Genomic DNA, 27,089 nt, shown 5'->3' with positions numbered 1-27,089 from the left:
TGACATTAATTGTGTCGTCAAAAATCACGCCAGGATTACGAGCCTGTTGAGAGGGCCTGATGTTTTCCATGCCAACGGAAATCGTGGGAGGGGACAACGAATGACGAAAACGGGAGTGCAGAAAGAGAAATTCTGATTTATCATTGTTAAGCTTTATAACTTGTTGGTAGTCATCCACAAATTGATGTCAGCAACGCAGTTCCCAAGACGTTGTTTTGCAGCCACTAGATCAGAGGTATCATTGCAAGCAAAAGATGTATTAAGCTGCGAGTCATCAGCATAAAAGTGAAACGACAAGCCATGCTCACGAACAATATCATCAAGTGGAGATGTGTACAATAAGTAAAACATGGGGCCTAGGACCGAACCTTGAGGCACACACCAATGACAGGGTCGTACCGTGGATGAAGCGTCGTCCACTTTCACAAGCTGAGTACGCTCTGTAAGGTAATATCGCAGCCAATCCAGGGCTTTTCCTTTGATACCGAACCTAGGGGAGAGTCTTCCTAGAAGAATTTCATGATCAACCGTATCAAAGGCTGCAGAAAGATCTAATAGCAAAAGCAAAACACCGCGATGACTATCGATGGCTTTGAGGATATCATCCTGTACTCGAATCAGACCTGTTTCACAGCTATGGTTAGCTTTATAAGCAGACTGAAGTTCTTCATTTGATCCATTTGAACACAAATATTCCCAGAGTTGCGTGGCCGCTACTTTTTCTGTCGCCTTGGACACAAGCATGAGGTTCGATAACGGTCTGAAGCTTGGATAGAGCTTAGTGTCAAGGGACGGTTTGAAGAGGAGATAAAATAGCCCTTTTCATAGGCAGAGGAACTTCACCACTTTCTAAAGAGCAATCAACAATCTTTGTTATGATTGGTACAAAATCAGAAAAGCACAACTTAAGTAAGTTAGAAGGAATCGGGTCTAGGGAGCACGATTTCCTAGCCATTTTAGTAAATAATTTGCTCAGTTCGACAGCAGTAGTCGGCTTGAACTGGTTAAACTCACATTTGGCAGTGCCAAAGAGTCTAGATTCGAGCGAATTGTGGCAATCTTGCTTGAGAAAAAATCCGCGAAGTTCTTACATAATTCTTTTGCAGACTCGCAAGAAGGGTAGCACTTCTCCGGTGTCAGGTCTAACATGCGGTCAATGGCGGAAAACAACACCTGTTGATTGCCTTTGTTTTCTCTTATCAAATCAGAGTAAACCTCCATCTTAATGCTTCGCCGATGTAGTTAAAGACCTGACTTGTTTGCATTTGTCTTTGCATTTGTATAGTTGTTGGTGTACAGTTAGTTTGGTTTTTCGCCAGTGCCTCTCCAGTTTACGCCGTTCACGCTTTGCATACGCAATTTCATCCTTATACCATGGCGTGGAAGGCCTTAAGGTGACCACACGTCTTTTTAGGGGCGCATGGATTTCAAGCAAACCATCAAGATCATTTTGATACTGTGCTAATAAATCGGTTACATTTGTAGCCGGGGAGGTGAAAACAGGTAAAGTTGTCAGATCTCTCCGTGAAGCCACCATATCTACACTTCGCAGTTTTCTCAACTTATTCTTGAAGGAAATGTATAGAGATCAGTTTAGAGAATTTGTATGTGGATATTGGGGCTTAAAGGGTTAGCCCTATATCTTCTAGCTGGGTGTGACTTTAGTGGGTATTTAGAACTAAGGTCTGGAAAGTGGGTCCCAGTTTATATAGCCACATTTTGCAATGATTGATAACCCATTCAGCTGTCGGCATTCGTTGTTCTCCTTCTAAAACTGGCTAAATGCCAATGAATTGATATAATTGCCACTGGAAATCATGCATTGTGCACTCAACCTACAGATTAGTCAGTTATTTGCTAGCAGATAACTAACTTATCAACTAATCTGTAGGTAATGCGCTGATTTCCAATGAAAATTAACTGTAGGCTCTTAGCCAATGAGATGACAGATAAGGAGTACAGTGTATAATAATCAAGCTCGTTAGTGATTCAAAATATTTCTCTGTTTTGATGAGCTAAATTTAACCCCATGCATGGATGCATTTGTTTGGTTGTTGACGGGCAGATGGGCTTACATTTAAATTGGGATTGGGAGGGGGGGGGGGGGGGGGGGGCGAAGGTAGAAGCTTAAAAGCAGCAATTTACGTATGCAGATCTCAGAGGGTTTCATCCTCAATATTGCTTAAAATCATATCGGCCTTATCCAATAATTGCTAATTATTTGTAACAATTTGCTAGCAAAGAATGAGGAAAACTTGAAGCCATACGCAAATCAGAAAAGGGCATAGCTCGCCATATCAGGGGCGCACACGGGTGCAAACGGCCAGAAACGGTTCTGAACGTACTTTTTCGCCTTTACACGTGATGTAAGCTGAAATATGTAACCTTATTTTCCTTTCGTTTACAGCACAAAGGGCTAAGCTTACCTACCCATACTCCACAAAAGATAACAAAGAATCCGCTAGGCCCTAACCAAAACTTGCCGTAATTGAGTCTAAGATCTACGATTCCCATTGCAATCAACAACACTCCAAAGACAACGTGTGTTAAGGCGCATTTGAAATGAATGGACATGTTGCGTTTCCGCCGGATAATGACTTCTACGCAAAACAAATTTTTCCAAAGGAATCTACAGCTTCCATTTTTAGCTCATGGATGACGTAGTCATGCCAAGGGCTTTTGGAGGCACTCGAATGGCACTCGATCACTCACTCACTCACTCGATTCTCATTAACATATTCATTTAAGTCAGATCAAACACTTTACCCTTACCTCCCTTACTTAGTATCACTTTTGTTCCAAGTGCCTTTTACGCATATGTTTGGCATATTCTAGAGGGTACTAGTAAGGCGTACATTTTTTCCCGACACATCATAGAGTATCCAGCCTCGCCGAAGATGGGTTTTGTATAAATGGAAATATTCTAAAGAACACTGACAATATCATCGGCAAGAAATGGACTTGGAGTTGTTAAAAGGACGTTGAAATAATTGAGCGTGGATCCTTGTTTTTTTTTTTTGACGAACTGTGCTCGGAGTGTGAAAGAGCTATCGCAGCCTGACGATGGGATTTCGCTTAGCGAAAAGCGAATAATAAGCCAAAGAGCCTTAGCTGCCGAAAAACGGTCCTCGATTAAAGTGACGTTGAGGAGTATCTATTGAAGTTTACTATAATTTGGACAATTTTGCTTGAATTCTGTAAAAAGGTGATCTTTTCCCAGTAGGCTGTTTGTCGGTGATTCCATTTATCAGAGCCATTAATGTAATTTCTACAGGAAATGCTACGCTTTAAAAAACAAGTTTCTAGAATACTCAAGTACAGAAGGGCAATAGGATACTTCGACTGCGGTAAATTACTTAGCTTCGTCAGAGCACGTACAGCCTCGAGCTCAGTCCGTTTATTAAAATAATTTTTAGCTAGTGTTTAGCAAAAGCGCGTTCTAAAGCAGTTTAATTTAGCCGTAAACGCCTGTATTCTGTATTTAATAGCTCGTAGTACATATACCAACCATGACGTGCTCTTTTATGAACAGCATATGGAAACATTTATTTGAAAGCACTTATAGGTGAAACCCTCGAGGTCCATTAAAATAATTGTTTAAAACCACGGTTTAAATAAAACTCGGCCTTATGTAAAACTTAGCTATTTTACAAGAAAGTGCACTATCGTTCGGAAAGTGTTTGACAGTTAATTACGTGAGAAAGCAAATTATTTTACAACTAACACGCGTTAAATTAATAAGTTTAAAGTGATCTTTGCGTTAAGCAGAAATGTTACGCTGATAACAAGTTTCTAGAATATTCAGGTGAACATGCAATCGGAAACTTCGACTCATTCGTCTGTGTCAGGTTTGAATTCCTAAGGTTACAACAGGTATAGCTTCGGGCAAGGAAGAGAAGCTCCCTAGTCGTTGGTGGAAAGCGTGGGTGCTATAGAGATGCCAAAAAGTTACCGAAGAAACGCCGACGAAATGCTTAACACTATATGCCAGAAGCAGATGCCAAAAACCAAATGCAAAATACTGTATGCCAAAAAAAAACCTGCCAAAAATCAAATGCTAAACAAATGTAAACATGATCTGTCAAGTATATCAACGCACAAAAAGTCATAAAATACAAAAAAAAAAAAGAAAGAAAGAAAAAAAAAAAACAAGGAGAAAAGTGAATCTGTTACGGTGCCCAAACTGTTTAAAACACCTAAATTTCAATATGGAATGTTTTTTCTACACTAATTCAATTCATTCATGAGCTCGCTCCTACGAGCCTTTGATTGATATTGAATCTTTTATGGTTTGTTGGCAGAGAAACCGTGCGCCGACATAAAATGGCACGCAGTGGGTGCAAATTTTAACATATATATCTTGCTTGTACTTTTGTGCAGTGTTTTCCGCATAATCTATTATCTACTGTTGGTTTTCACATGACGTCACAAAAATTCAAACTACAAAACTACCAATCCTACGGAGATGTTACTTTCATGATGTATTAAAGCAGCTGAAAACTTATTTTCATGCAAACCTTCGCTTCGAAAGGGTTCTTGGTTTTGCGGCGGTACGCTTGAATTTCTAAGCTTTTGCGTGACGCGGCATTACATGACGGCCGAGAGAGCTGTCATGTAGGTTTAAAAAGTGACATGTTTCGGGGAATTTTGCTATCTAAACAGTACAGTTATTATTACGGTAATGTTTATGAGTTCCGCGAGCTAGGAATAAATACACGCTTTTTTAGCAAAACTCGGTAACAAATGTTTCTGTTGGTTTTCGTCCGCCATGTTGGCGCCCATTCGAATAGGCACCAACTTGGCGTCTCCAAACAAATCCCTATAAATTTGGGTAAATTCGTTTCTTCGGATACCTCGTGTATGAAATGTTCCTATGACCTAAATCTTGGCGAGGGTACTTGCATTATATATTTACGTCCTTTCATTTGCCAGATTCTGGTCTTTATCTATTGAACAGTTTTGATTTTTATATATAGTTTTTCTGTTTTAGATTGTTTTGATGTTTTAAATCGAAGATTCATGTTACTATAGTGGTCAGCATAAAGGTTTTTGAGGAGTTATTTATGTGAAAAGTACACAGGGTGCGTTATTTCTGGATTAGCATATAATCATGTTATTTTAATCAATTAGCCAACAACGTTTCTAAATCCGTAAGAATAATTCGTAAATCCGGTTACTTTTAAACTTTGCGAACACTATATTTTCTCTAGTCTATCCATACTTTTTATTGCAACTTATTTTGGGCCTCTACATACAGAAATAGCCTTATTCGTCTTGAAATTCTACAGAAGCGAGTGATCAGGCCCCAGTTTTTCAAAAGTGGATAACGTTATCCACTGGATAGCGCAATTGGTTTCCCTAAAACTTATCCGTTGGATAGTGATCATTTATCCGGTGGATAGCTCTTTCTAACGTGTGAACAACCACGACCTGAACTATAGGTAAAACTCCTTTCGCGATGCACATACCGACCGATCAACTCTTTAAAAATCTAGCAATTTTTAAATATTATGATATATACTTAACACAACTAAGCTTATTCCTGTACTCCTATCAAAAACGTACTCTATCATTAAAATTTTATTTAACAATTAATGAATGAGGCTGAGTATCTTATGAAGAATTAAGGAGATCGAGGAGGGTGTTATCGGATAACAACCTCCTCGATCTCCATAATTCTTTATATGATACGAAAGCCTAATTCAATAATTGTTTTATTATTCATTCAAAATAACTCCTAGTTTAAAACCATAGCTAAAACAAGCTTACCTCCATCGATGCTAAATTCATCCTCCATAGTGCAAGAATTCCCAAGGCGACCGACTAGATTTGAAAAGAATATCCACGTACAAAAAGTGCAAATGCAGAGAATTTTCTTCGCAGGCTTGGTGGTGAAATTTGCTCGACTGACGTAATTATGCATAAGCGCCATTCGCCACTTGCACATTTCCCATAGTGCACCCTATTTGCCGCCCAAAATTTTGCACAACCCTTGTTTCTCATTTCTCCTGGGTATTACAGCAGTCCTAAGAGACATTGAAAACAATGATTATGTAAATGTTTCCCTTTTTTTGGTAAGGGGAGAGAGAAGGGAGGGGGGGGGGGGAACAAATAAGGTGCATTATGGGAAATGTGGAAGTGGCGTAATGCAGAAAATCGTTGAGGAAGATGACGTGTATCGTGGTGAATGGGCCATGCGCAGGAGATCGAAAGAGAAGACCCCACACAAATTTAATAGCTGGGGACAAGAGAGTGGTGTCCGAAAGTTGTAATATTTTGAAAAGTGAAAGAATGAGTGACGTTAAATGAAATTGTTTGCTCATTAAGGAATGGTTTACTCCTTGTTGAGGGATAGCTAATGGTAGTTTTGGAAAAGCTAACGGAAGGGAAAGATTTTTTTTTTATGTTTATTGATAATCACATTAAATAATTACATTTACAATACTACAAAAACAAAACAAAAAGAAAACACTTTAACAAGAGACATTAACAGAGTAAAGCAAAATTAATTGTCAAATTATTACAGGGCTAAAATAAATTATAAAAAAGTACAACAGGGCAATGAAATAATACGGAGTTAATACAGTTAACCTAATTAAGGCGTCAGTATCCACTTTCTTTTAAAGAATTCTTTGTTGCTGATTTTTTCTTCTGTTTCATATTTAGCGATGATCTTGGCTCTAAATCCATAAATGTTTGGAAGGATTTGTTTGCTCCTGCATTCCCACAAATAGAGTTTTCCAATAATTATAAAATAGTTCAGCAATTGAAGTAAAGGGCAAGCATTTTCCGTCAAAATTCCAAAGAGCACATTTTCCAAGCAGAGACGAATTCGTTGATTCGAAATAAGACACCAATATAGTTTAAATTCAATCCAAAACTGTTTAGAGCGTGAGCAGTGATAGAACAAATGGGTTAATGATTCAGGTTGATTGTCATAGAAAGTACATAAATCATTTGTTTCAAAACCTATTTTATACAACTTTGTATTAATTTGTGTAAAGAATTGAGTTAATTACTTTGTACTGGAAGGCTTTAACATACGATTCGACAACGATAGAGTGTGGCAGCTTAAATATTTGCTTCAGATTGTCGCTGTTAAAATGAAAGTTACTCTGTAATTTTTGAATAACATTGGGCGGTTTAGCTTTTGCTTTGATGAGTAGGTTGTAGTAATCCTTTGATTTCCTTTTCGTAACATCTCAGGTAAATTAAGGCATGGGTCAACAGCCATTTTCCTGTAAAAATGAGGGGGGTGGTCTATAATATGAATGGTTTATCATGAAGCAGAAAATACCAAAAAATATTACACAACACCAAAATTGATGCTTTAAAACAGACCAAAATTATGTAAATTAGGTCACGTGACCTTACAGCTCCTCAAAGTTTCAAAATACCTCTAAGAAAAAATGGGCACACTTTTTAGCAAGAGTTATCTTACTTTACTACCCTGAGAAGATACAAAATATAAGCCGCTACAAAACTGTGCTTGGCAACTTTCAAATATCTCATCTATTTTGAAAATAAACGGGTTTTTCGACTAGTACCCAGTCTCCCAATACAAATGTATCATTTTAACATGCCTTTCCTTTGAAAACTCTTGACATTGCCAAGCGCACAAATGACATACTTAACGGCCTTAAAATTATGAAACTACTAGAAAAATGAAGGAAACAAGAAAAAGTGTGCCCATTTAAGTTTAAGGGTTTTATGGGCGTGGCGTGTCACGTGACCTTATTTGCATAATTGGAGCATACCAAATAGATAAAAACTAGCCGTTTATGTGTCTGACAAGTTTTCAGCTTGCCACTGCTAATGTTTCGAAAAATAGACCACCCCCCTACTTTTTTGACTTAACACCTGGGGACCCATGCCTTAATTACCTTGAGATCAAAATTATTGTCACCCACCACAAATGTTGGTGAGTTTATGGAAGATATCTGTCATAACTTCTTAACGATAATAGAATGGACCTGCCTAAGCCAGCCCATTCTAAAATATTTGTTTTGCATATTTTTTTAGACAGTTGATTATAAGAATCAGTACTGTTCAGACTAAATAAAAGATCCTGAATGCAAATTACTCTCGCATTAACATAATGTTTATAATAAATCGGCTTGTTTTCTACTTTTATTTCTTTGTTATTCCAGATTATCGTTTTCCAATCTTCTTTAGTGGCAAACGTTTCACGAAATTGCGACCACCATAACAAAAGTTCCTGATAAAATTGAGAAGGAATTGTGTAATCCGAGATATTGTAGTTGCAGTTAAAAAAGAACAATCCCCCAACAGAGCTCAGTATGTGTTAAAGTAGGTAGCTTTTCCAAGTTCCATTGGTCCCACTGAAGATACGTTTTAACAACGGAAGGGAAAGTTGATGACGTCTCCTCATTACTAAAACCTATCCCTTTATCAAAATTCATTAAGTAATGGTCCAGATAAGAAGGAAAGGACCAAAACGCAGTGAACACGTCGGTATGCAAAAAGGGGCTAACTTTACTATTGTCTCTACTATGATTCTGATTGGTTTAAACATCAAATTTTACGAAATCTTCGCAAAGCAGAATGTATATCAATCCCACTTTTTCTATCCAACTTCCTTATAACAAAATCTCGTCTGAGTCTAAGTAACATAGAAATCGTATGTGCGGATCGTGTAAAATTGTGAACATTTCTTGGCCATTGTTTGCAACTCTTGTGATTGGTCGAAATGTTTTAACACAAAAATACACCCTTTAAAAGTGGAGTTCAAATACATTTTCTTTCGTAAACTGCCTTTTTGTAGCTTTATGCATTCTCTGCGTAAAAATGAAAACATTTCTATGTGAGGAAAGCGTATTGCGCCACAACAAAACGAATTGCTTCCCTACTTACCTGGATCATTACTTAATTAGTGTCTAGAAAGTGGATAGGCATTTCTTTGCAAATGTTAATAAATGGCCTAGGCTAGAGTGCCTTCCTGCATACTAATAAGTGGATAGTCATTTCTTTAAATCATCCTGACTAAAAATCCGTTCTAAAACAAACCACAGACACCGAGGTATTTATTTCAAACTTGATTCAGGCTATTACAAAACCGTTTTCTCCGTTATATTGAAATGATAACATATTTACGCCTCAGCGTTTGGTGAGTGCGTCATCTCCAATTGTCTTGTTTAGCGCTCCGTTAAAGTCAGTTCATTATGCGTACCAAAGAACGTGAATAATGCATTCCTTTTGTTTTATTCCCCCAAGCCTCGTAGCCGATGTATGAATTTTAATATATCGAAATTGGTCTAGAAACAGGCGACTAATAAATGCTCGCAATAAGACCAGACACGTTTCGTAAGATACAAAAAAAAACTTTATTGCCCTTGCAAAACAATTACAAAAAATGTAAAATACATCTTCTTCGTCCTCGGAACATGTACACTTGTAAGGGTCGACTCGAAATCTGTTAAGCCTAAATCAAATTCATTATGTAGAAATACAAACAAAAGATTGTCTACAGCAAGTAATATCTTCTAACAACTTTATTCCGTCTTTGTTATTTGAGTCACTCATACAACATTGAGTTAGCCGAATAGGTCTATTTCAGTTGCTTCACAGCAGTTGCGGCCTAAACTCACTTCTTCTCCATCTGGCAAACAATAGACAATTCTGTCGAACAGGGATCGTTAAGCCACTTTCCATAGTAACCCCCGCTGAAGTACATCATCCCACAGTTCTCTTGTCCAACAAGATTAGGCTCCGTAGAAGCCCAATCAGAGAAGGTGTGTGCCAATGACGTCCCGTCAAGCCATTCAAAGACGTTGTCACGGTTGGGTGATATCAGTCCAAGCCGTGTGCTACCATACCTCGCCATTAGACGCATAAGGAAGGCGTTTTCCTGGGCTGATTTGATGATTGGCAGGGTGGCTCCGAGTTTCTTACATTGGTAAAGGCCCAGAAATGCATTCATCTTGCCTTTGTTGACAATAAAGTAGCATTGAGATGCGAACTCAGTCCAGCCATATGGACAACCTAAGCCGAGATACAAAAGGTAATTTTCCTTTTAAGTCTTTCTACCAGCTTTTCGAAAACGATGAACGCAAGCTCGTTACTTTTCTTATGGGAAATTAACCTTCAAAGGTCCTTTTCGTTAGACCAATCTTGTGTGGGAACACTACTCAAAGGGACAACATTCTTCTCTGTGTATTCTAACAATATGGCATACGAATTATATGAAGGAAGATCATCGAATATACGCAACTTTTGCAGCTGCGAAAAGAAAGCCTGAATTTTTTTTTTTCACTCCGCAGTTCACATATGCGATTTTCATATATTAATAATTTCAATATGGGATACGTTTAGTGTACTCCATAAATGTAACTACAAACTGCGAATTTTTGAAATGAAACGCATCATAGAATCTTAGATTATGTTATAGACGTAATACATTAGTAATTAAGTGGAAAATAAAAGACTGATTGATTGATTGATTGATTGGTCTTAATTAAGGAGGCAATAAAGGTATATGAACAGGCATAATTATTGCTTGAAATACAAACTTGGCTCTGGCGTCGGCTTTGGCGTCGGCGTAGGCGTCGGAGTAGGTTTCGGGCAGCAGCATACTTTTTCCCTACCGCATTTGAACTCACAGCAAGCCTCCATATCGCTTCCGCAGCCCTGCTGTATCCCACGGCACACGGACCCAGGATTTGTTCTGCAATCAGTACCTGTAAAGAAAATTGATTAACTGGTATCTTATCCTTCCCACGCACAGCTGGAAGATAAGAGGGGGAGCAGGGTGGATTCGGGTTGATGGACTAGCTACCCCTCTTTCCAAGCCTTTTTGTTCGATTTTTTAAAGCGCTCTCAGGAGACAGAACCACTGCACTTCAGCAGTTCTTCAGTTATTTATCACTTAGACTAGTCTGAATATCATACGTCTCTTCACCCCACCGGCCCCTTCCGTTGGGTGGGTGGGGCAAAGAGACGTGTGAATTGGCAAACAATGGTGATTAAAGTTTTAAAAACACGACAGTTTTTTTTCTCCACTAGTTTTTTTCTTTTTCTTTTTTCTTTTTGTGTTCAAATTGCTGCTTTTCTCAAGACTTGTTTTGTTAAACCTCCAGCTAGATTTTAAACTCAAAATCTACGACGGATAAATTTTGAAAAAAGAAAACAAAAGACAAAAAAAAAAACAACGCAAAAGAGAGGTATGAACGTTTTATCACAAATGTTACAAAAAAGGGGAACGGGGAGCGGGAAACTGAAAAATGGGAACAAAAGCTAACTTAAAACCTTGATACAGAATTGACTTTATTTACACGAATCACTTTCCTTGATTTATTTTTGCCTAAAATTATTGGAATGTACTCGGAAGTAGTTAACGCTACCACACCAATGACCACACAAATCTAACGCGAAAAATTCGGCAAATTACTCAACGCTATGTTGTAGGTTTGAGTCATTTATGGCTGAAACTGATTCAAGTGGCTCAGCCGCAACGACGAAGCGAAACAGTCGTCGTTTGTGTCGGAAAGGCAGGGGCGGATCCAGGAATTTTTTATTTTTGGGGGGGGGGGGGGGCAAATTTAGTTCAGAAAGGGATTTTGAACTTTTTTGTGGCAAATTACCTCTCACAAAGACAACCACGTGTTTTTCAATCAGTGAACGCAGGTCGTCGTTGTCGCGGGAAAAACTGTTTTGCGAGCAGAGGTGAACAGATCATAGAAGGGTCCCCCCCCCCAAAAAAATAATAATAATAAAAATAATATAATAAAATTGGATATCCCTGTAATTTGACTTAGTGGCAAAATGCAACGCGCGTTTCATTAAAAAAAATCAGCCAGTTAAAAAGTGATATGCGATCCTCTAGATGTAAGAATTTCAGTCTCAAACAAGCGTCAGGTCTGAGGGGCCCCCGGACCCTCCCCCCAGATCCGCCACTGAAAGGTAACCATGGACACACGCGGTTTACCCCATACTAGATATCCCAAGAGGACTATGCCATTCCCCCTATCTAGTTCCTAGTTCTATATCTCTTCATCATTTAATTTCCAGTTCAAGGTCTGGGTAACTTTTTGACTTTTCAAGCTACAGCGGTGGTAATGCAATAGCCAAAAAAATTATTACTGTTAGTTATCAAAGAATGCGTTTTAGTTGTATTCCTTGCCATTTCAGAACACTTATACTTTAAAATGGCCCCATGGGGGTAGCCTTCAGACTCCCTTAGTATGATCATCCTTACGCCAGCCTCGGATTTCAAGATCCTCATCTTCCACTGCCTCTTCTTCCTCTTCTTCCGGATCCATGGCATAACCCACAGCCAGGAGACTAAGAACCACAATAAACAACAGATTCATCCTCCACTCTTCTTTGACACCAGATTGATTTCAATAGAAACTGAAAAACAAATTGAAGTATTTAAAATTAAAATCTGCAAGCTCATCGTAAAACGTGACAATTAACTTTGCAAGACATCAACACGACAACTGACGAACCACAATAATGGCGAAACAGCTGTCGATGGCTACAACCCCGCTATGTTTTGGGTTCTATCGGTGTCGTGTTTTGCAAAGTTAACTTTCACGCAGTACAATCAGCTTTGCAGATTTTAATGTGTCTACTTTGTATAGTTTTGCGGATCAGGTCTTCTTTAGATCCCACGTACGCGTTCTGCGGCATATTCGTTTGCGGTCCTTTGCAGTCAAAATACTTGGATTAGAAGTTTTAAAAGGAGGAAAACAAAACAAAAAAAGTTTAACTGAAGCGGACCAGATCAAAGTAAAACCTTTGTCAAGGGTAAGGGTAGATATGCGTCAGCCGTCGCTATCCATAGCATGAAAAATTTTAGTACAGAGATGGCTAGATTAAAATCAGCATATGATCTATGAGCATAGTCTCAGTTACATTCTGTTAAATAATTAACACTCAATAAGTTATCTCTTAGCTTTTCCGAGACGTCCGCGAAAACTTATTTTTGGCTCTCTTGCGTTCACTGTGGGATGATTTGGGTCTTTTGCCACATTTTACTGCAATAAGTATCAATATGCACCGTTTGTGGAGGCGTGTGTGGCCGAGCGGCTAATAACTCGAACTCTGGATCTAGAGGTCCGGGAACTTTTTTAGGAACTTTGCTCCACTTTGTCTCTCTTCTCGACTCTTCACCCAGGTATATAAATGGGTACCGGCGATAGACTGCTGGGGGGTAACCCTGCGATGGACTAGCATCCCGTCCAGGGGGGAGTAGCATACTCCTAGGCGTGCTTCATGCTACGGAAACCGGTAAACGCTCCGACCGTTTGGGCCTTTGGCTCGCGGGCGGCTTTCTTTTCAATGACTGTACAATTTAAACAAATCGCCGTGAATATTACAGCGTAGTTTTTTCCATAAGGCTTGCGGTTGTAAAGGGGCTCTTTTGTGCTCAGTATACGGCTCTGCCATATTAAAATCTTGATTCCGGCCCGCCAAAAGCGAGCGCGCTAGACGAACATTTTTTCAATTGCACTTTGACGATGTTAACTTCCCGGCTTTCTTTCCATCACACGCTTTTTGGATCTTTTTGCCATATTTTTAAAATAACCGCATCGGGCTTTTTTTCAGTTTCTTACGGTTTGCAGCGCCATCATGCTTTAAAAATAAAATCAAAACCGTTCCATACAGAAAAGGTTTTAACATTTAAAAGTGCTCTCTTACAAAACAAACTGTCCCATCCAACTGAAAACTTCTAATTAAAACAGATATATTAGTGATCAGATGCTCTTACCTAAAAATTAAGTTTCAGAAGGAATGATTATTCATATACTAAAATCTTGATTGCATCACATGCAAACCAACTAAGAATCATGGATTTTTACGGTGAAAAAAGAACAACCAATGCATAAATCTTAATTCTTTACCCTTGGCAGTGAAGAAAGCGAAGTATGTTAGCAGAATTTGTTAGGAACTGAAACTATCATCGTCCACAAACAAAAAATATTACTTTAGTTTTTGAAAATAATTTAACAGCCTAAAGAACAACCGACCAGACTTATTAGAGAATTCATGGTAAATATCGAGCAGAAAAATCAATCAAAATAGAGAGTTTTAGATCCGAGTTTACCGGGAACACCTAACCGCGGTTTGCGGTTACCCGTTCGCGGTTCGACGTTCAAACATAATTCGAATTAGATTGGCGGTGAGGTGGATTCTGGTTTATTTTTCCATTTAGAAACAGAAGAAAAATCAATCAGTGAAAATAAAAGAAATTTACGGTAACACTGGGTTATCTAGCAGCAAAGAGCTGTAAATTCTTACATTACTTCTTCTTGCAATTTTACGGCCGCCATTTTGAATCAGCAGCCATGAATGGCACTTTTTTTCAAGATCCAATGGGATTTATCAAATTTAGCATTTCGCCCGAATTTGTGCCTCTGTTAATGGATAAGACTTGCTTCACAAGATTTTTGTATCATTACGTGGGATAAAACAAGAATTATACGCTAAAAGCTTTCAGGTAAATGACATACGTGAAAACCTATCCCCCCCCCCCCCCCCCCCCGTTGAAAACGCACGTCGTAAACCTCAAACGTGACGCGAAAGACTTGTCACGTGACCTCCAGTGGTTAGAGGTTCGCGGTAAACTCGGGTCTAAAACTCTCTAATGAGTTCATTGACGATGTAATATTATTATGTTAAGTTCGCCGAAACCTTGGCCATTTAGTTTTAGGGTAGCAACCTACACTACAACAACATATAAAAACCTCAGGAAATACTTAGAAATTGCATCTAGTATACCTTTTCCAGTGGCGGATCCAAGGGAGGGCCCCGGGGGCCCCGCCCCCTTATTTTTAGCTCAAACTGAGGCCCGTAGAGCCGAAAAAAATTTTGAGACCGCCCCCCCCCCACCCCTTCCTTATCACAGGGTCTGGATGACTGGGCCCCCTTTTATCTGAAAATCTGGGTCCGCCACTGAATACCCGATGAGCCAGAGCAAGGAGGAGGCACGAGCCTATGACGTGTTGTTGAATTGCCTGTTTTCTCGCCTACATTTATATGATCATTTCATTACTGACAAATCTAATCAGGGGCGGATCTAGGGGGAGGGTGCAGGGGGTGCGCACCCCCCCGCCCCCCCTGAGATGACCTGCGGTTTTCTAATACAACTGGTATTCTGCAAAAAATCTATGTGGTTTATTGGTGTTGAAGTAGAGCAAGAGACGAGTGCACCCCCTCCTAAAAAAAATCCTGGATCCGCCCCTGCTAATAACCTCTATTAAAGAATTTTGCTAAGGACCGTTCGTACTTCAGTAACAATTCAAATTTGAACTGCAAGATCTAATTTAACGGATTTGATGCAGAAACCAATTATTGTCGAAAATTCGTTCAAAGACCTATTTAATCATTGATTAATCGGCTCCTAATAGGAGAATCCTAAAAAACGTGATTTTAATTCCATTAAGATTATTTGGTTGCCAATAAGTCTGATTCGGACATCGAACAAGAAGTCCTCTGTTTTTTTCTTTCGTGATAAATGACCACAAAACGGAATTTTGTTTCGTGAAAAATTACTTGTCGAAGACCTACGAAATGTTACGAATTCTACAAAGCAACACGGAGCAGATTAGAACTGTTAAAGTTTTTAGAGAAGTCTATTACTAGGTACAGCCCTGCGTAATTGGCAACTCAGATTATCCAACAAAAGATGGGCCTTTTTAAAAACTTCTCAGTGTACAATAGGACAAAGATAAAGTGGAAAAAGAAAACATTCAAATGGTTTCACTGAATTAAAGAGATCTGGTAATCTCTGAGATGTGCACTGAAGTATGTATGCAGGAATTTAAGCATTTCTTTCGGCGTTTTCAACAGCAAACAAGTCTGTATCAACATGAAGTCGAACATAATTTAAGTCAGTGAACTTGATGAAAAATTTACATTTTCCAAACTTCACGCACTATAATTTAGAGGAAACATTTGTCGTGCACTTTTCTGTCTTCAAGATTATATGAAGATCTACCGCTATTAATTCGGCTAAAACTATTATTTGACAGAGGTCTACTTTCTGAGTACTTACGTATTGCAACTACTCCGGTTGGTATTGTGAGAATCTGAGACGTATATGGTTGCAGAAAGCGGCCTCGTAAACTACGGTCAATGAAGAGTGGGTGGTTCGTTTTATAGCGTAATTTAATAATGCTGCAGGGCACACCCGGGAAGTCATAACGTAAAATAAAAGAATGTTAAACACATTTCACGTTCTGCGAGCACACTAAAAAGGGTCGGTTGACTTTAAAGAAAAGGTAATGGATGACTGCGACTCACAAACTGAACCGGCTTTGTTTGCTTGAACACTCAAAAGAATGACTATTTTCAGCCAGCTTATCGGTCAAGGGTGTTCTGCCCCGCAGGTGCCTGCAAATCAGATCACGTACTAGGTAATTAGTTTCTGCTACTTCGACTTTAAGGACCAAAAAAGCTTAGCAGTAAGTGAGAATCACTTACTCTGTTGGTAAATGAATCTGAAAAGTGTCCTGAGTTGCAGGAAGGAGGGGGGTGAATAGGGGTATGCAAATCCTCCGATCCGTTATGATTTATTAACTAAATCCGCCCTTGCATTTTCGCCCTGAATCCGAAATCCGGGCAAAAATATTTTAATTACACGCCAAGTCCAAAACCCGGGCCCAAAAAATAGATGAATCCGCAATCCGCTGCAATCGTAGGATCCGGAAATCCGTTAAAATCTCGCTTTGAATCCGAAATCCAGGCAAAAATATTTTCAAAATCCGCCGATCTGTTCGCCTATTCACCCTCCTCAGCAAGCAGCATCTTCGTGTAGACTTCATCAAAGAAGAGGTAATGCATGACTGCGACTCACAAACTGAACCGGCTTTGTTTGCTTGAACACTCCAACAAAGAATGACTATTTTCAGCCAGCTTATCGGTCAAGGGTATTCTCCCCACGGATGACTTCAAATCAGACCACGTAGGTAATTAGTTTCTGCTGCTTTGACTTTAAGGACCGAAAAGGCTTAGCAGTGAGTGAGATTCACTTACTCTGTTGGTAAGAGAATCTGAAAAGTTTAATTGCAGCAAGCAGCAGCTTCGTGTAGACTTCAATCAAAGTATAGCGGCTCATTTTAAAGCTTAATTTAATAATGATGCGGGGCACGGACATAGTAGTAGCTTCCATCGCATGAAAAAAAGAAAGTATGTTACACAGATTTAACCAACTTAGAACATTCTGGAAAGAGTCATTAGTCTTTCAAGAAAAAGGTAATGGATGACTGCGACTCACCAACTGAATCGGCTTTAAATGAATTGCAATTATTACTACCGCGACGATAATATTTTCATTTAAATTCGTATTACCGCAGTTCAAATCAACATTCAATCAACAGCTTTGTTTGCTTGAACAAAGAATGACTATTTTGAGCTCAGAATCGGTCATAGCTTAAATCCCAGTTTCGATGCACGCACTGACCCATTTTTTAATAATCGTGGTATTTTAAAATTCCATGATATATATTTAACACAACTAGCCTCATTCATACACTCCTACCAAAACCGTACTCTACCTTAAAAATTTCATTGTCAATTTACCTTAGAAAATCAAATTCATTCATATAATACAAGAAACTCTTACACCTTTCGTTTGCCTTTCTGTGGTACCCGCGTCAAACAATTTTCCGTTTTTTATCAAGGATCTAAGTTTTGTAATACCTTAACCACCAACAATGAAGAGGTGGATGGTTCGTTTTACAGCATATTGATTTAATAATGCTGCAAGGCACACCCGGGAAGTCATAACCTCGTAAAAGGACAGAATGTTAAACACATTGCACGCTCTGCGAACATGCTGAAGAGTCGGTTGACTTTAAAGAAAAGGAAATAGATGACTGCGACTCACAAACTGAACTGGCTTTGTTTGCTTGAACACTCCAAAGAATGACTATTTTCAGCTTATCGGTCAAGGGTATTCTGCCCCGCGGATGACTGCAAATCAGACCACGAACGTAATTAGTTTCTGCAACTTTGACTTTTAGGACCAAAAAAGCTTAGCAAAAAGTGAGAATCACTAACTCTGTTGGAAAGAGAATCTGACAAGTGTAGTTGTAGCAGCTTCGTGTAGACTTGAATCAAAGGAGAGCAGCTCGTTTTATAGCTCAATTTGATAATGATGCAGGGCACGGGGATAGTGGTAACTTCGATCGTATAAAAAAAATCAAAGTATTTTACACATATTTCACGTACTTAGAGCATACTGGAAAAAGTCAGTAGTCTTTAAAAAAAAAGGTAAATGAAATGCATGACTGCACTCGCCAAGTGAATCAGCTTTAAATGAATTGCAATTACCACTGCGACGATCATATCTTCATTTAAATTTGTATTTCCGCAGTTCAAATCAACATTCTACGAACGGCTTTTTTTGCTTGAACAAAGAATGACTATTTTGAGCTAATCAGTCAAGGGTATTCTGTACGGATGACTGCAAATCAGACCACCTAGGTACTCACGTTCTTAGAACATACTAAAAAGAGTCGATAGGTTTTAAAGAAAAAGGTAATGAATTGCAATTACCACTGCGACGATCATATCATCATTGAAATTTGTATTTCCGCACTTCACATCAACATTCTATGAACAGCTTTGTTTGCTTGAACAAAGAATGACTATTTTAAGCTAATCCGCAGTCAAGGGTATTCTGTATGGATGACTGCAAATCAAGACCGCGTAGGTACTCGTTATTGCATGGGCTGCCGATGATGGCAACGCCCAATCGAAATATTACATAATTTGTTCCAAAATGCAGATTTTTAAGCAAATGTTTCAATAAAAGTTTGAAGAAAATGTTAACTGTGTCATGTGTCATGATTTTTTTTTGCCACCCCGAGCTGTTTTAAGCGCTATTTTGCGAGATGATTATTTGACCTCGGCGGTTAGAACTAAAGCAAAGCATGGGTAAGTGAGTGCACATGCGCTGTGAGAATGCCACGGTTAAAAATAGAGCCAATCGTTTCTCGTTTCAAAAGGCTAACTTGCCTATTTCTATTCATAATGGTAGAAGTTAAAATTCAACCTTTATGGCCATAAAATTGATCAGGTAAAAGATTAAACCGTTTTATGATGGAAGTCTGAAAACAAAGTTTCGAAATCTGTAGGAATAATTCCGCTTTAATTCGTAACTCTGGTTCTATTCAGCTACAAAAACTTTGTGAACATCCTATGTTTTCTCTAGTCTATCCATACTTTTTTTTATTGCAACTTAGTTTGGGTCTATACTTACAGAACTAGAAATAAGAAGCAACCTTGTTCGTCTTGAAATTTTCAGGAAGCGGGTGATCAGAATTATAGCTTAAATCCCAGTTTCGATGCACGCACTGACCCATTTTTTAATAATCGTGGTATTTTAAAATTCCATGATATATATTTAAGACAACTAGCCTCATTCATGCACTCCTATCAAAACCGTACTCTACCTTAAAAATTTCATTGTCAATTATTTACCTTAGAAAATCAAATCCATTCATATAATACAAGAAACTCTTATACATTTCGTTTGCCTTTCTGTGGTAACCGCGTCAAACAATTTTCCGTTTTTTATCAAGGATCTAAATTTTGTAACACCTTAAACACCAACAATGAAGAGGTGGATGGTTCGTTTTACAGCATATTGATTTAATAATGCTGCAGGGCACACCTGGATAGTCATAACCTCGTAAAAGGACAGAATGTTAAACACATTGCACGTTCTGCGAACATGCTGAAAAGAGTCGGTTGACTTTAAGAAAAGGAAATAGATGACTGCGACTCACAAACTGAACTGGCTTTGTTTGCTTGAACACTCCAAAGAATGACTATTTTCAGCTTATCGGTCAAGGTATTTTGCCCCGCGGATGACTGCAAATCAGACCACGAACGTAATTAGTTTCTGCGACTTTGACTTTTAGGACCAAAAAAGCTTAGCAAAAAGTGAGAATCACTAACTCTGTTGGAAAGAGAATCTGACAAGTGTAGTTGTAGCAGCTTCGTGTAGACTTCAATCAAAGGAGAGCAGCTCGTTTTATAGCTCAATTTGATAATGATGCAGGGCACGGGGATAGTAGTAACTTCGATAATATAAAAAATATCAAAGTATTTTACACACATTTCACGTACTTAGAACATACTGGAAAAAGTCAGTAGTCTTTAAAGAAAAAGGTAAATAAAATGCATGACTGCACTCGCCAAGTGAATCAGCTTTAAATGAATTGCAATTACCACTGCGACGATCATATCTTCATTTAAATTTGTATTTCCGCAGTTCACATCAACATTCTACGAACAGCTTTGTTTACTTGAACAAAGAATGACTATTTTGAGCTAATCAGTCAAGGGTATTCTGTACGGATAACTGCAAATCAGACCACCTAGGTACTCACGTTCTTCAGAGAACATACTGGAAAGAGTCGGTAGGTTTTAAAGAAAAAGGTAATGAATTGCAATTACCACTGCGACGATCATATCATCATTGAAATTTGTATTTCCGCACTTCACATCAACATTCTATGAACAGCTTTGTTTGCTTGAACAAAGAATGACTATTTTAAGCTAATCCGCAGTCAAGGGTATTCTGTATGGATGACTGCAAATCAGACCGCGTAAGTACTCGTTATTGCATGGGCTGCCGATGATAGCAACGCCCAATCGAAATATTACATAATTTGCTCCAAAATGCAGATTTTTAAGCAAATGTTTCAATAAAAGTTTGAAGAAAATGTTAACTGTGTCATGTGTCATGATTTTTTATGCCACCCCGAGCTGTTTAAGCGCTATTTTGCGAGATGATTATTTGACCTCGGCGGTTAGAACTAAAGCAAAGCATGGGTAAGTGAGTGCGCATGCGCTGTGAGAATGCCCCAGTTAAAAATAGAGCCAATCGTTTCTCGTTTCAAAAGGCTAACTTGCCTATTTCTATTCATAATGGTAGAAAATTCAACCTTTATGGCCATAAAATTGATCAGGTAAAAGATTAAACCTTTTATATTGGAAGTCTGAAAACAAAGTTTCGAAATCTGTAGGAATAATTCCGCTTTAATTCGTAACTCTGGTTTCTATTCATCTACAAAACCTTTACGACCTTTACCCTATATTTTTCGCTACTTTTTTTAATTGCAACTTGGTCTGGGTCTATAATTACAGAATTAGAAATATGATGCAACCTAGTTGGTCTTGAAATTCTCAGGAAGTGGGTGATCAGAATCATAGCTACAACCCCAGTTTTTTTAAAATCGTGGTATTTTAAAATTACATGATTTATATGTAACACAACTAAGCTTATTCACGCACTCCTATCAAAACTGTACTATACCTCTAAAATTTTATTGCAAATTTACCTTAGAAATTCAAATCCATTTATATAATACAAGAAACTCTTATACATTTCGTTTGCCTTTCTGTGGTACCCGTGTCGAACAATTTTCCGTTTTTCACTTCGCTGTGTATGATAGGCGTAATGATTAATAATCAGTGTATTAAGCTGTTTAATAGAATATCCTCGGATCAGTACAAACTGGCTTTTCTGCTAGTACAATACCAGGCATGAGAGAGTCTACTACGACTTGCCCTGCTTTGGCACAAGCTGCTTCAAAAAACCGTTCATACCAGCCTGCGGTCGTGCAATGTTATTGTAATGTTAGTTAATGTGTAAACCAGTTAAAATATTCCTCGAGTCAGACATTTTGGTTTTATTTTCTTACTTTTATTGGCATTATTCTTAAATAACAAAATTGTATTTAGACTTCATCAAATTTTTACACTCTTTATAATGTTATTATAAATAATTAAGCAATTTAGCCTGCCGGCTAAAATTTGATTATTTTAATAAGTTACTTTAATAAACCTATCTATCTTTCATATCTGCATCAACATCAGTGTAAGAACGCGTACCACGCGGTTCTGACTGAAGTCGCTGCTCAATTTATCGAGCAAACACTGAGTAGTTTTGCCTCAGCTACCCCAAACAACGCTGCGGAAGAAAAACTGTGACATAATAACAAAACAAGTTAGATTTCCATCAGTTAGCACGCCAAATTAAGGTTGGAATGAGAAAGTTTGATTGGAACGTTACTTTAGTAGATGATGAAGATGAATTGTTAGTTGAGAACTGGAGACTCCAACTTAATTCACACGTAAGTAGTTACACGGTGCTGGGAAAAAGAAAGAATGCAAATAAGATTTTGCAACCGAATTAAGAGAGTTTGACACAGTAGGAATAAAAAGACTTCAGAGCCGCATTTTATCTCTTGGAAATTTAAGCTGGCTCTAAACCTCTTTGCAAGATTTTTTTTCTATCTTTACCATGGTAAAAGGGTTATGCACGAGGCGATTAAAACCTTTAACAAAGCATTATATTTAAAAAAATGGATTTTATTTAATGCCGTGAAGGTTTTCGAAAATTAAAGTTTTATTTTACACCAAAGACAACATGTAATACATACTGTAAAAATTGCACGTGAAAAACGAGACAAAATTGAGGTACATGTAACGATCAACTGTACATGAAAAAGCCAATAATCAACTTTAATTCTAGAAAAGGTATGCTATAAAATCATAAGAAAGCAAAGTATGAGATAGGGAAAAATTACAAGTCAGGAATTTAGTGAGCAGGTTCATTTTAAATGGCAGAGTATAAATAAGCTTCCTGAACAATGAAACAAAATACTTTACTCTTACTTGTTGTTCTGTACACGTACTATACGGAGGAGGTTGATCTCCATCATGCAAGCTCCACGTGTCAGACTCAGTTGTGGAAATTTGATGATAAAGTGGAGGTGGGTCAATTTCCCGAGGAGGGATTGGAGTCACCTCCAAGGGGACGAGCAGGAGATCAGGACCCTGGGTACAATTTTGGGTGTTACCAGTATAAGGTGGAGGCCGGCCGGTTTCCTGGACAACACTCTCAGGACTAGGCATCATACTCATGTCCAAGGGGACGAGTAGGAGATCAGCACCCTGCGAACAACATTGGGTATGACCACTATAAGGTGGAGGCTGGTCGGTTTCCTGGAGAACACTTTCAGGAGGCATAGAAGCCATCTGGGCATGACCACCAGGAACACTGGGTAGGCTTGAACTGTGACTAGCCTGGTAAAAACACATGACATTTATTTTTATTTTGTTACAGAGAAAGAACAAGATACTTTGATTAAGATTACTTTGTACTTCAATTTGAGACTAAATTGAAACATATTATCCAAGCTGAACAACAAAAAAAATCTATTGTACACGAGTTTAAATATTGTTTATTACCTCATGACCAGAAGAAGTTACACAGCAGCAACCTGTGCATCCAATTAAACACTCCACAATGCCGAGTACCAGGATAACAGTTGTAATAGCCTTTTCTCTTTTACAGAGTTTGGGATTTGAGTCACAAAATGAATTATAATGACTGTGATCGATTAAAATGATAAAGGTGTAAATGCAGATAACTACAGCACCAAACATAGCTGAAGCGATGGCAAAGCCCTTGAACAAACCAGCCTGGAAATAAATTATCAAATGTCAGCTGGCTGATGAATAATCTCATTTCCATTATCTAGAATTCAAGCTGCTCTAAGTTACAGTGTTTATGGTTTCATATCGGGAAACTCGATCTGCCTCAAGGTCCAACCTCTTGCCCTTTTACTTGAAATGTACCCTATCACATACCTACTAACAGTAAAATTAAAAATTTCCCTTACAGCCTCTTATATACATAACCTCACCTACTGAAATCAGTGGCGGATCCAGGGGATGGGCCGGGGGAACCATCCCCCCTTATTTTTAGACAAAACTGAGGCCCAAAGGGCCAAAAAATGTTTTTTCTGGAAATGGGGCCCCCCCTTTTCTAAGTGTCTGGATCCGGCACTGGAAATCCCTACCCATATACACCTGTAAAAGGTACCCCTTTTGGTCAGAGCCTTCCCATATCAGCTGTCAAAGGGAGAGTTCCCCCTCGGTTATCAACACACCCACATCTGTAAACCTAAATAAAAGATAACCACTTCAAGTCATTGGTTAACCCAAACCAATATAGCCAAATGCTCAACCCAGTCAGTTCTTAGCCCTAATCACTATTATCACTACTTGTATTTCAAACCCCAATATATCAATATAATATAGATTTAGCCAAGGTTAAAGGTGAAGCCCACCTTGATTAAGTTAAAATTTACTTTACACAATAAACTTGTAACAATTGCAAAGAAATCAACTTAGAGTTGAGCCTGCAATTAATTGAAAAGTAGTAGCTTGGCAGCAAATAACTTAAAAAAAAACAAAAAAAAAACACGTAACCTTAATGGGTAGACACCTGAGCCTGTGATATGGTCATGTGATACTAGTCAGCAGATACCCTGTTTTGACAGCTATCAATATTCGCCACTTCCACATTTCCCATAATGCGCCTTATTTGCATAACCTTTGTTTTTCATTCCTTTTGGGTATTACAGCTGTCCCAAGAGAAATTGAAAACAAAGCTTACGCAAAATTTTGGGGGGCAAATAAGGTGCATTATGGGCAATGTGAAAGTGGCATAATATCGACCAAAACTTGGATATGCAAACTATACCAGGTTGTAGGCTTCCACACAAGCTTGAAATAAATTGTAAGCTTTCACATCACCCTGTGTTGTGGATGGACAGGGTGGACAGACGGACATCAGTCGTGTGACTAACAACAGTTCTCGGATGGATAGATATTAACCAAATTTCCTTAGGTATATTACACTGTAGGACTCCACTCACGACCCTTCGTACACATATGGAGCTCTGCTGTAATTGTAAGTGCTTAAACTCCATAATCACTATCGACAGTGCTTATATAAACCCTTATCAATATTTTCAGCGCTTAATGTTAACCCAGATCTGACTCATAACATGAATCACGCTTGAAGTGACTCATAAACAAATCTTTCTGTTCAGACAGCTACCAGGGCTGTCAACTCTCCTGGATAACCCGGGAGACTCTAGATTTTGAACTGTTTCTCCCGGTCTCCAGATCAGAGTCTAAAATCTCCCAGATAATCGACGAAGTTGCCATTTCTGTCAAATCGACTTTCTGACAATGAAATTTCAAATACATTTGCATTATGATATGTGACATCATTTTATCATCCCTCCTCCATCAATGCTCAATATTTAAGGATGTGGGGGAATGACAGCCCTGGCTATAATATGAACATTACCGGGTACATCAATTCCACAACTTCTATATCGCCATCAAGATGATTTGTCTACAGTCTTCTAGTGTGAAATGGCATTGAAATGACTCTAATAAATTATAATATTATATATTAATATATCAATTGATATGTATATTTCATAACCTACCGACTGGCACTCGCAGCTATAATTAGACGTCCTCCTTCTCTTTCTTGATAGAATTCCCAAACCTCCTGTAATGCTCATCTGTCAAAGAGTAAATATTTAGAGGATCTGTGCTTCATTTTTCTTCTTAGGTGTAAATGATTTGGGTGGGTAATTTTCGTCAGGGTCTGGAATATGGTTTCCGGTTTATTCACATTTTGTAATGATCGATATCCCGTTCAGCTGCCTTTTAGCACTTCTTTGGGGTTCAAAGCTCACTTATAATGCCCCTTAATTTAGTTTCCTTGTTTTTTTTATTTGGAATCGAATGCTGTTATTCTATATAAATTTTGTTTAAACATTTTTCATTGAAAATTTGACATTCAAACCCGAATTTAAAACAGAGGGTAGTCTGCCTGTACTGTGTTCAGTTGATATATGACATCATGCAGAAGAATTCCATGCATGCTCTGCTGAAATAATTAATTCGGTTATTCCGTTTGCTAGTAAAGAAGAAACCAGCGCGGGTGCAAACGATCAGAAACGGTTGTTTTGACGTAAGCTGAAATATCTCTTTTGCTTCCAGCATAGATGAAAAACAGTTAAGTTCTTATATTACCAACTTACCCAAACTCCACTCGAAATACCAAGGTATAATCGCCCTGTCCCAGAATTGCCGTAGAGTCGATCCATGATTCCCATTACAAACAACAACATTCCGACGACAATGTGTGTTAAGGCAATGAACCAGGCGCCTTTCAAATAATTTGACAAGTATGTTGTGTTTTCCGCCATAGTGACTTCTACGTATACGCAGTAACAGCAAAGTTTTCCTCCATTTTGAATCTGTATTTTAAACGACAGAGAAGCCCTGTGGGAATAAATGGCACGCAGTGCGTGCAAATTTGTTGAACTGTTGTCACGCACGGGTGGTTTCGCTACTTGTAATTGTCGATATCGCTGCCACGTTCGCTACAAATAACTTTCGATAAACCATTGAAAATAATTCCTCAATCCCACTTTAAAAACTCTCCGCAAAGGACGCGCGAAACGTCCCTAGCGGCGAGGAGCAAGGAGAAACGGATGTATATTCGCCGTTCACTGTCACGCAACCAAAAAATAAATTGGAAACCGTAACGTGGAAAAAACCTAGAAAATGAAATGTTAGAGAAGACTAATTTATAAACAATTTGTCCAAGGCTCAGGTCTTAATGACCCACAGTTTCTGAGTTATTTGCCGAAACGTTTCACGCACCTTTGTAGAGCTTTGGGGAGACGGTATATTGGCCGCCAGAAATCAACAAAAACATCTGGCCGGAGTTCACTTTTTCTATAAAAGCTTTTTTTTTTCACTCGAGAACTAGAATACGTGCGTATAAACATATTTTCTAATACTTGAAATGGTTATACTGCTAAAAATAAAGAGGAGAGACTTTTTTTCAACGAGACAGTATTCCCATTTTGGTGTCACGCACTGTGAAAACTCGTAAGTTCAAATTGCTGTATTTTCGAAATGAAACATGCTACGGGAATGGAAACTTGTTCAAAGATTTACTTTTTGCTTATCTTCAACCTAGTGTAAATAAGAATTCGTAAAACCTCGCTATTTTGACTTCTCTACTTGATGACGTCACTGTGAAAACCATCTATACACAAAAAGTAACTTTGTTTTCTTACATTAGGTCAAGATTTTCTATACTTTATAAAGCAATTCTCACGATCCCTGAGAGAGCTGCTTGCGTTCGCAGATCCCGGGGAGGGGGGGGACTCCACGCATATGAAAGGGGTGGGGATGCTCGTCGGAAATTTTGAATTAAACAC

General features: G+C 38.5%; 3 protein-coding genes across 3 annotated transcripts in view; all 3 read right to left on the bottom strand.

Annotated features, from left to right (window-relative positions):
* Positions 1–27,089, bottom strand: part of LOC140945734 (uncharacterized) — a 52,222-nt gene that overhangs the window by 16,604 nt on the left and 8,529 nt on the right. The window lies entirely within an intron of this gene.
* Positions 9,365–16,085, bottom strand: LOC140945731 (CD209 antigen-like protein C). The gene is made up of 4 exons (XM_073394777.1): positions 16,019–16,085; positions 12,215–12,369; positions 10,530–10,697; positions 9,365–10,002 (listed from the first exon to the last, which is right to left on the bottom strand). Exons 2-4 carry the CDS (start codon positions 12,327–12,329, stop codon positions 9,605–9,607), a joined length of 681 nt encoding a protein of 226 aa, XP_073250878.1. The 5' UTR covers positions 12,330–12,369; positions 16,019–16,085; the 3' UTR covers positions 9,365–9,604.
* LOC140945116 (uncharacterized) lies at positions 22,510–26,067 on the bottom strand. The gene is made up of 4 exons (XM_073394178.1): positions 25,896–26,067; positions 25,293–25,370; positions 23,233–23,466; positions 22,510–23,067 (listed from the first exon to the last, which is right to left on the bottom strand). Exons 1-4 carry the CDS (start codon positions 26,061–26,063, stop codon positions 22,510–22,512), a joined length of 1,038 nt encoding a protein of 345 aa, XP_073250279.1. The 5' UTR covers positions 26,064–26,067.

The sequence above is a fragment of the Porites lutea genome, chromosome 8 (assembly GCF_958299795.1).
Source record: "Porites lutea chromosome 8, jaPorLute2.1, whole genome shotgun sequence".
In the NCBI taxonomy this organism is placed as follows: domain Eukaryota; kingdom Metazoa; phylum Cnidaria; class Anthozoa; order Scleractinia; family Poritidae; genus Porites; species Porites lutea.
This window is presented reverse-complemented; position numbering and strand designations above follow the sequence as displayed.

Bases quoted from the DNA above. Each gene is read 5' to 3' on its own strand.
- LOC140945731 (XM_073394777.1), bottom strand. From the start codon at position 12,329: ATGAATCTGTTGTTTATTGTGGTTCTTAGTCTCCTGGCTGTGGGTTAT. The intron at 10,698-12,214 runs GTAAGGATGATC...TTTTCTTTACAG, and splicing joins TCTTGAAATCCGAGGCTGGC to GTACTGATTGCAGAACAAAT. The intron at 10,003-10,529 runs GTTTGTATTTCA...ATCTCGGCTTAG, and splicing joins AAAGCCGACGCCAGAGCCAA to GTTGTCCATATGGCTGGACT.
- LOC140945116 (XM_073394178.1), bottom strand. From the start codon at position 26,063: ATGGCGGAAAACACAACATACTTGTCAAATTATTTGAAAGGCGCCTGG. The intron at 25,371-25,895 runs GTAAGTTGGTAA...ACTCTTTGACAG, and splicing joins GTATTTCGAGTGGAGTTTGG to ATGAGCATTACAGGAGGTTT. The intron at 23,467-25,292 runs GTAGGTTATGAA...ATTTATTTCCAG, and splicing joins ATAGCTGCGAGTGCCAGTCG to GCTGGTTTGTTCAAGGGCTT.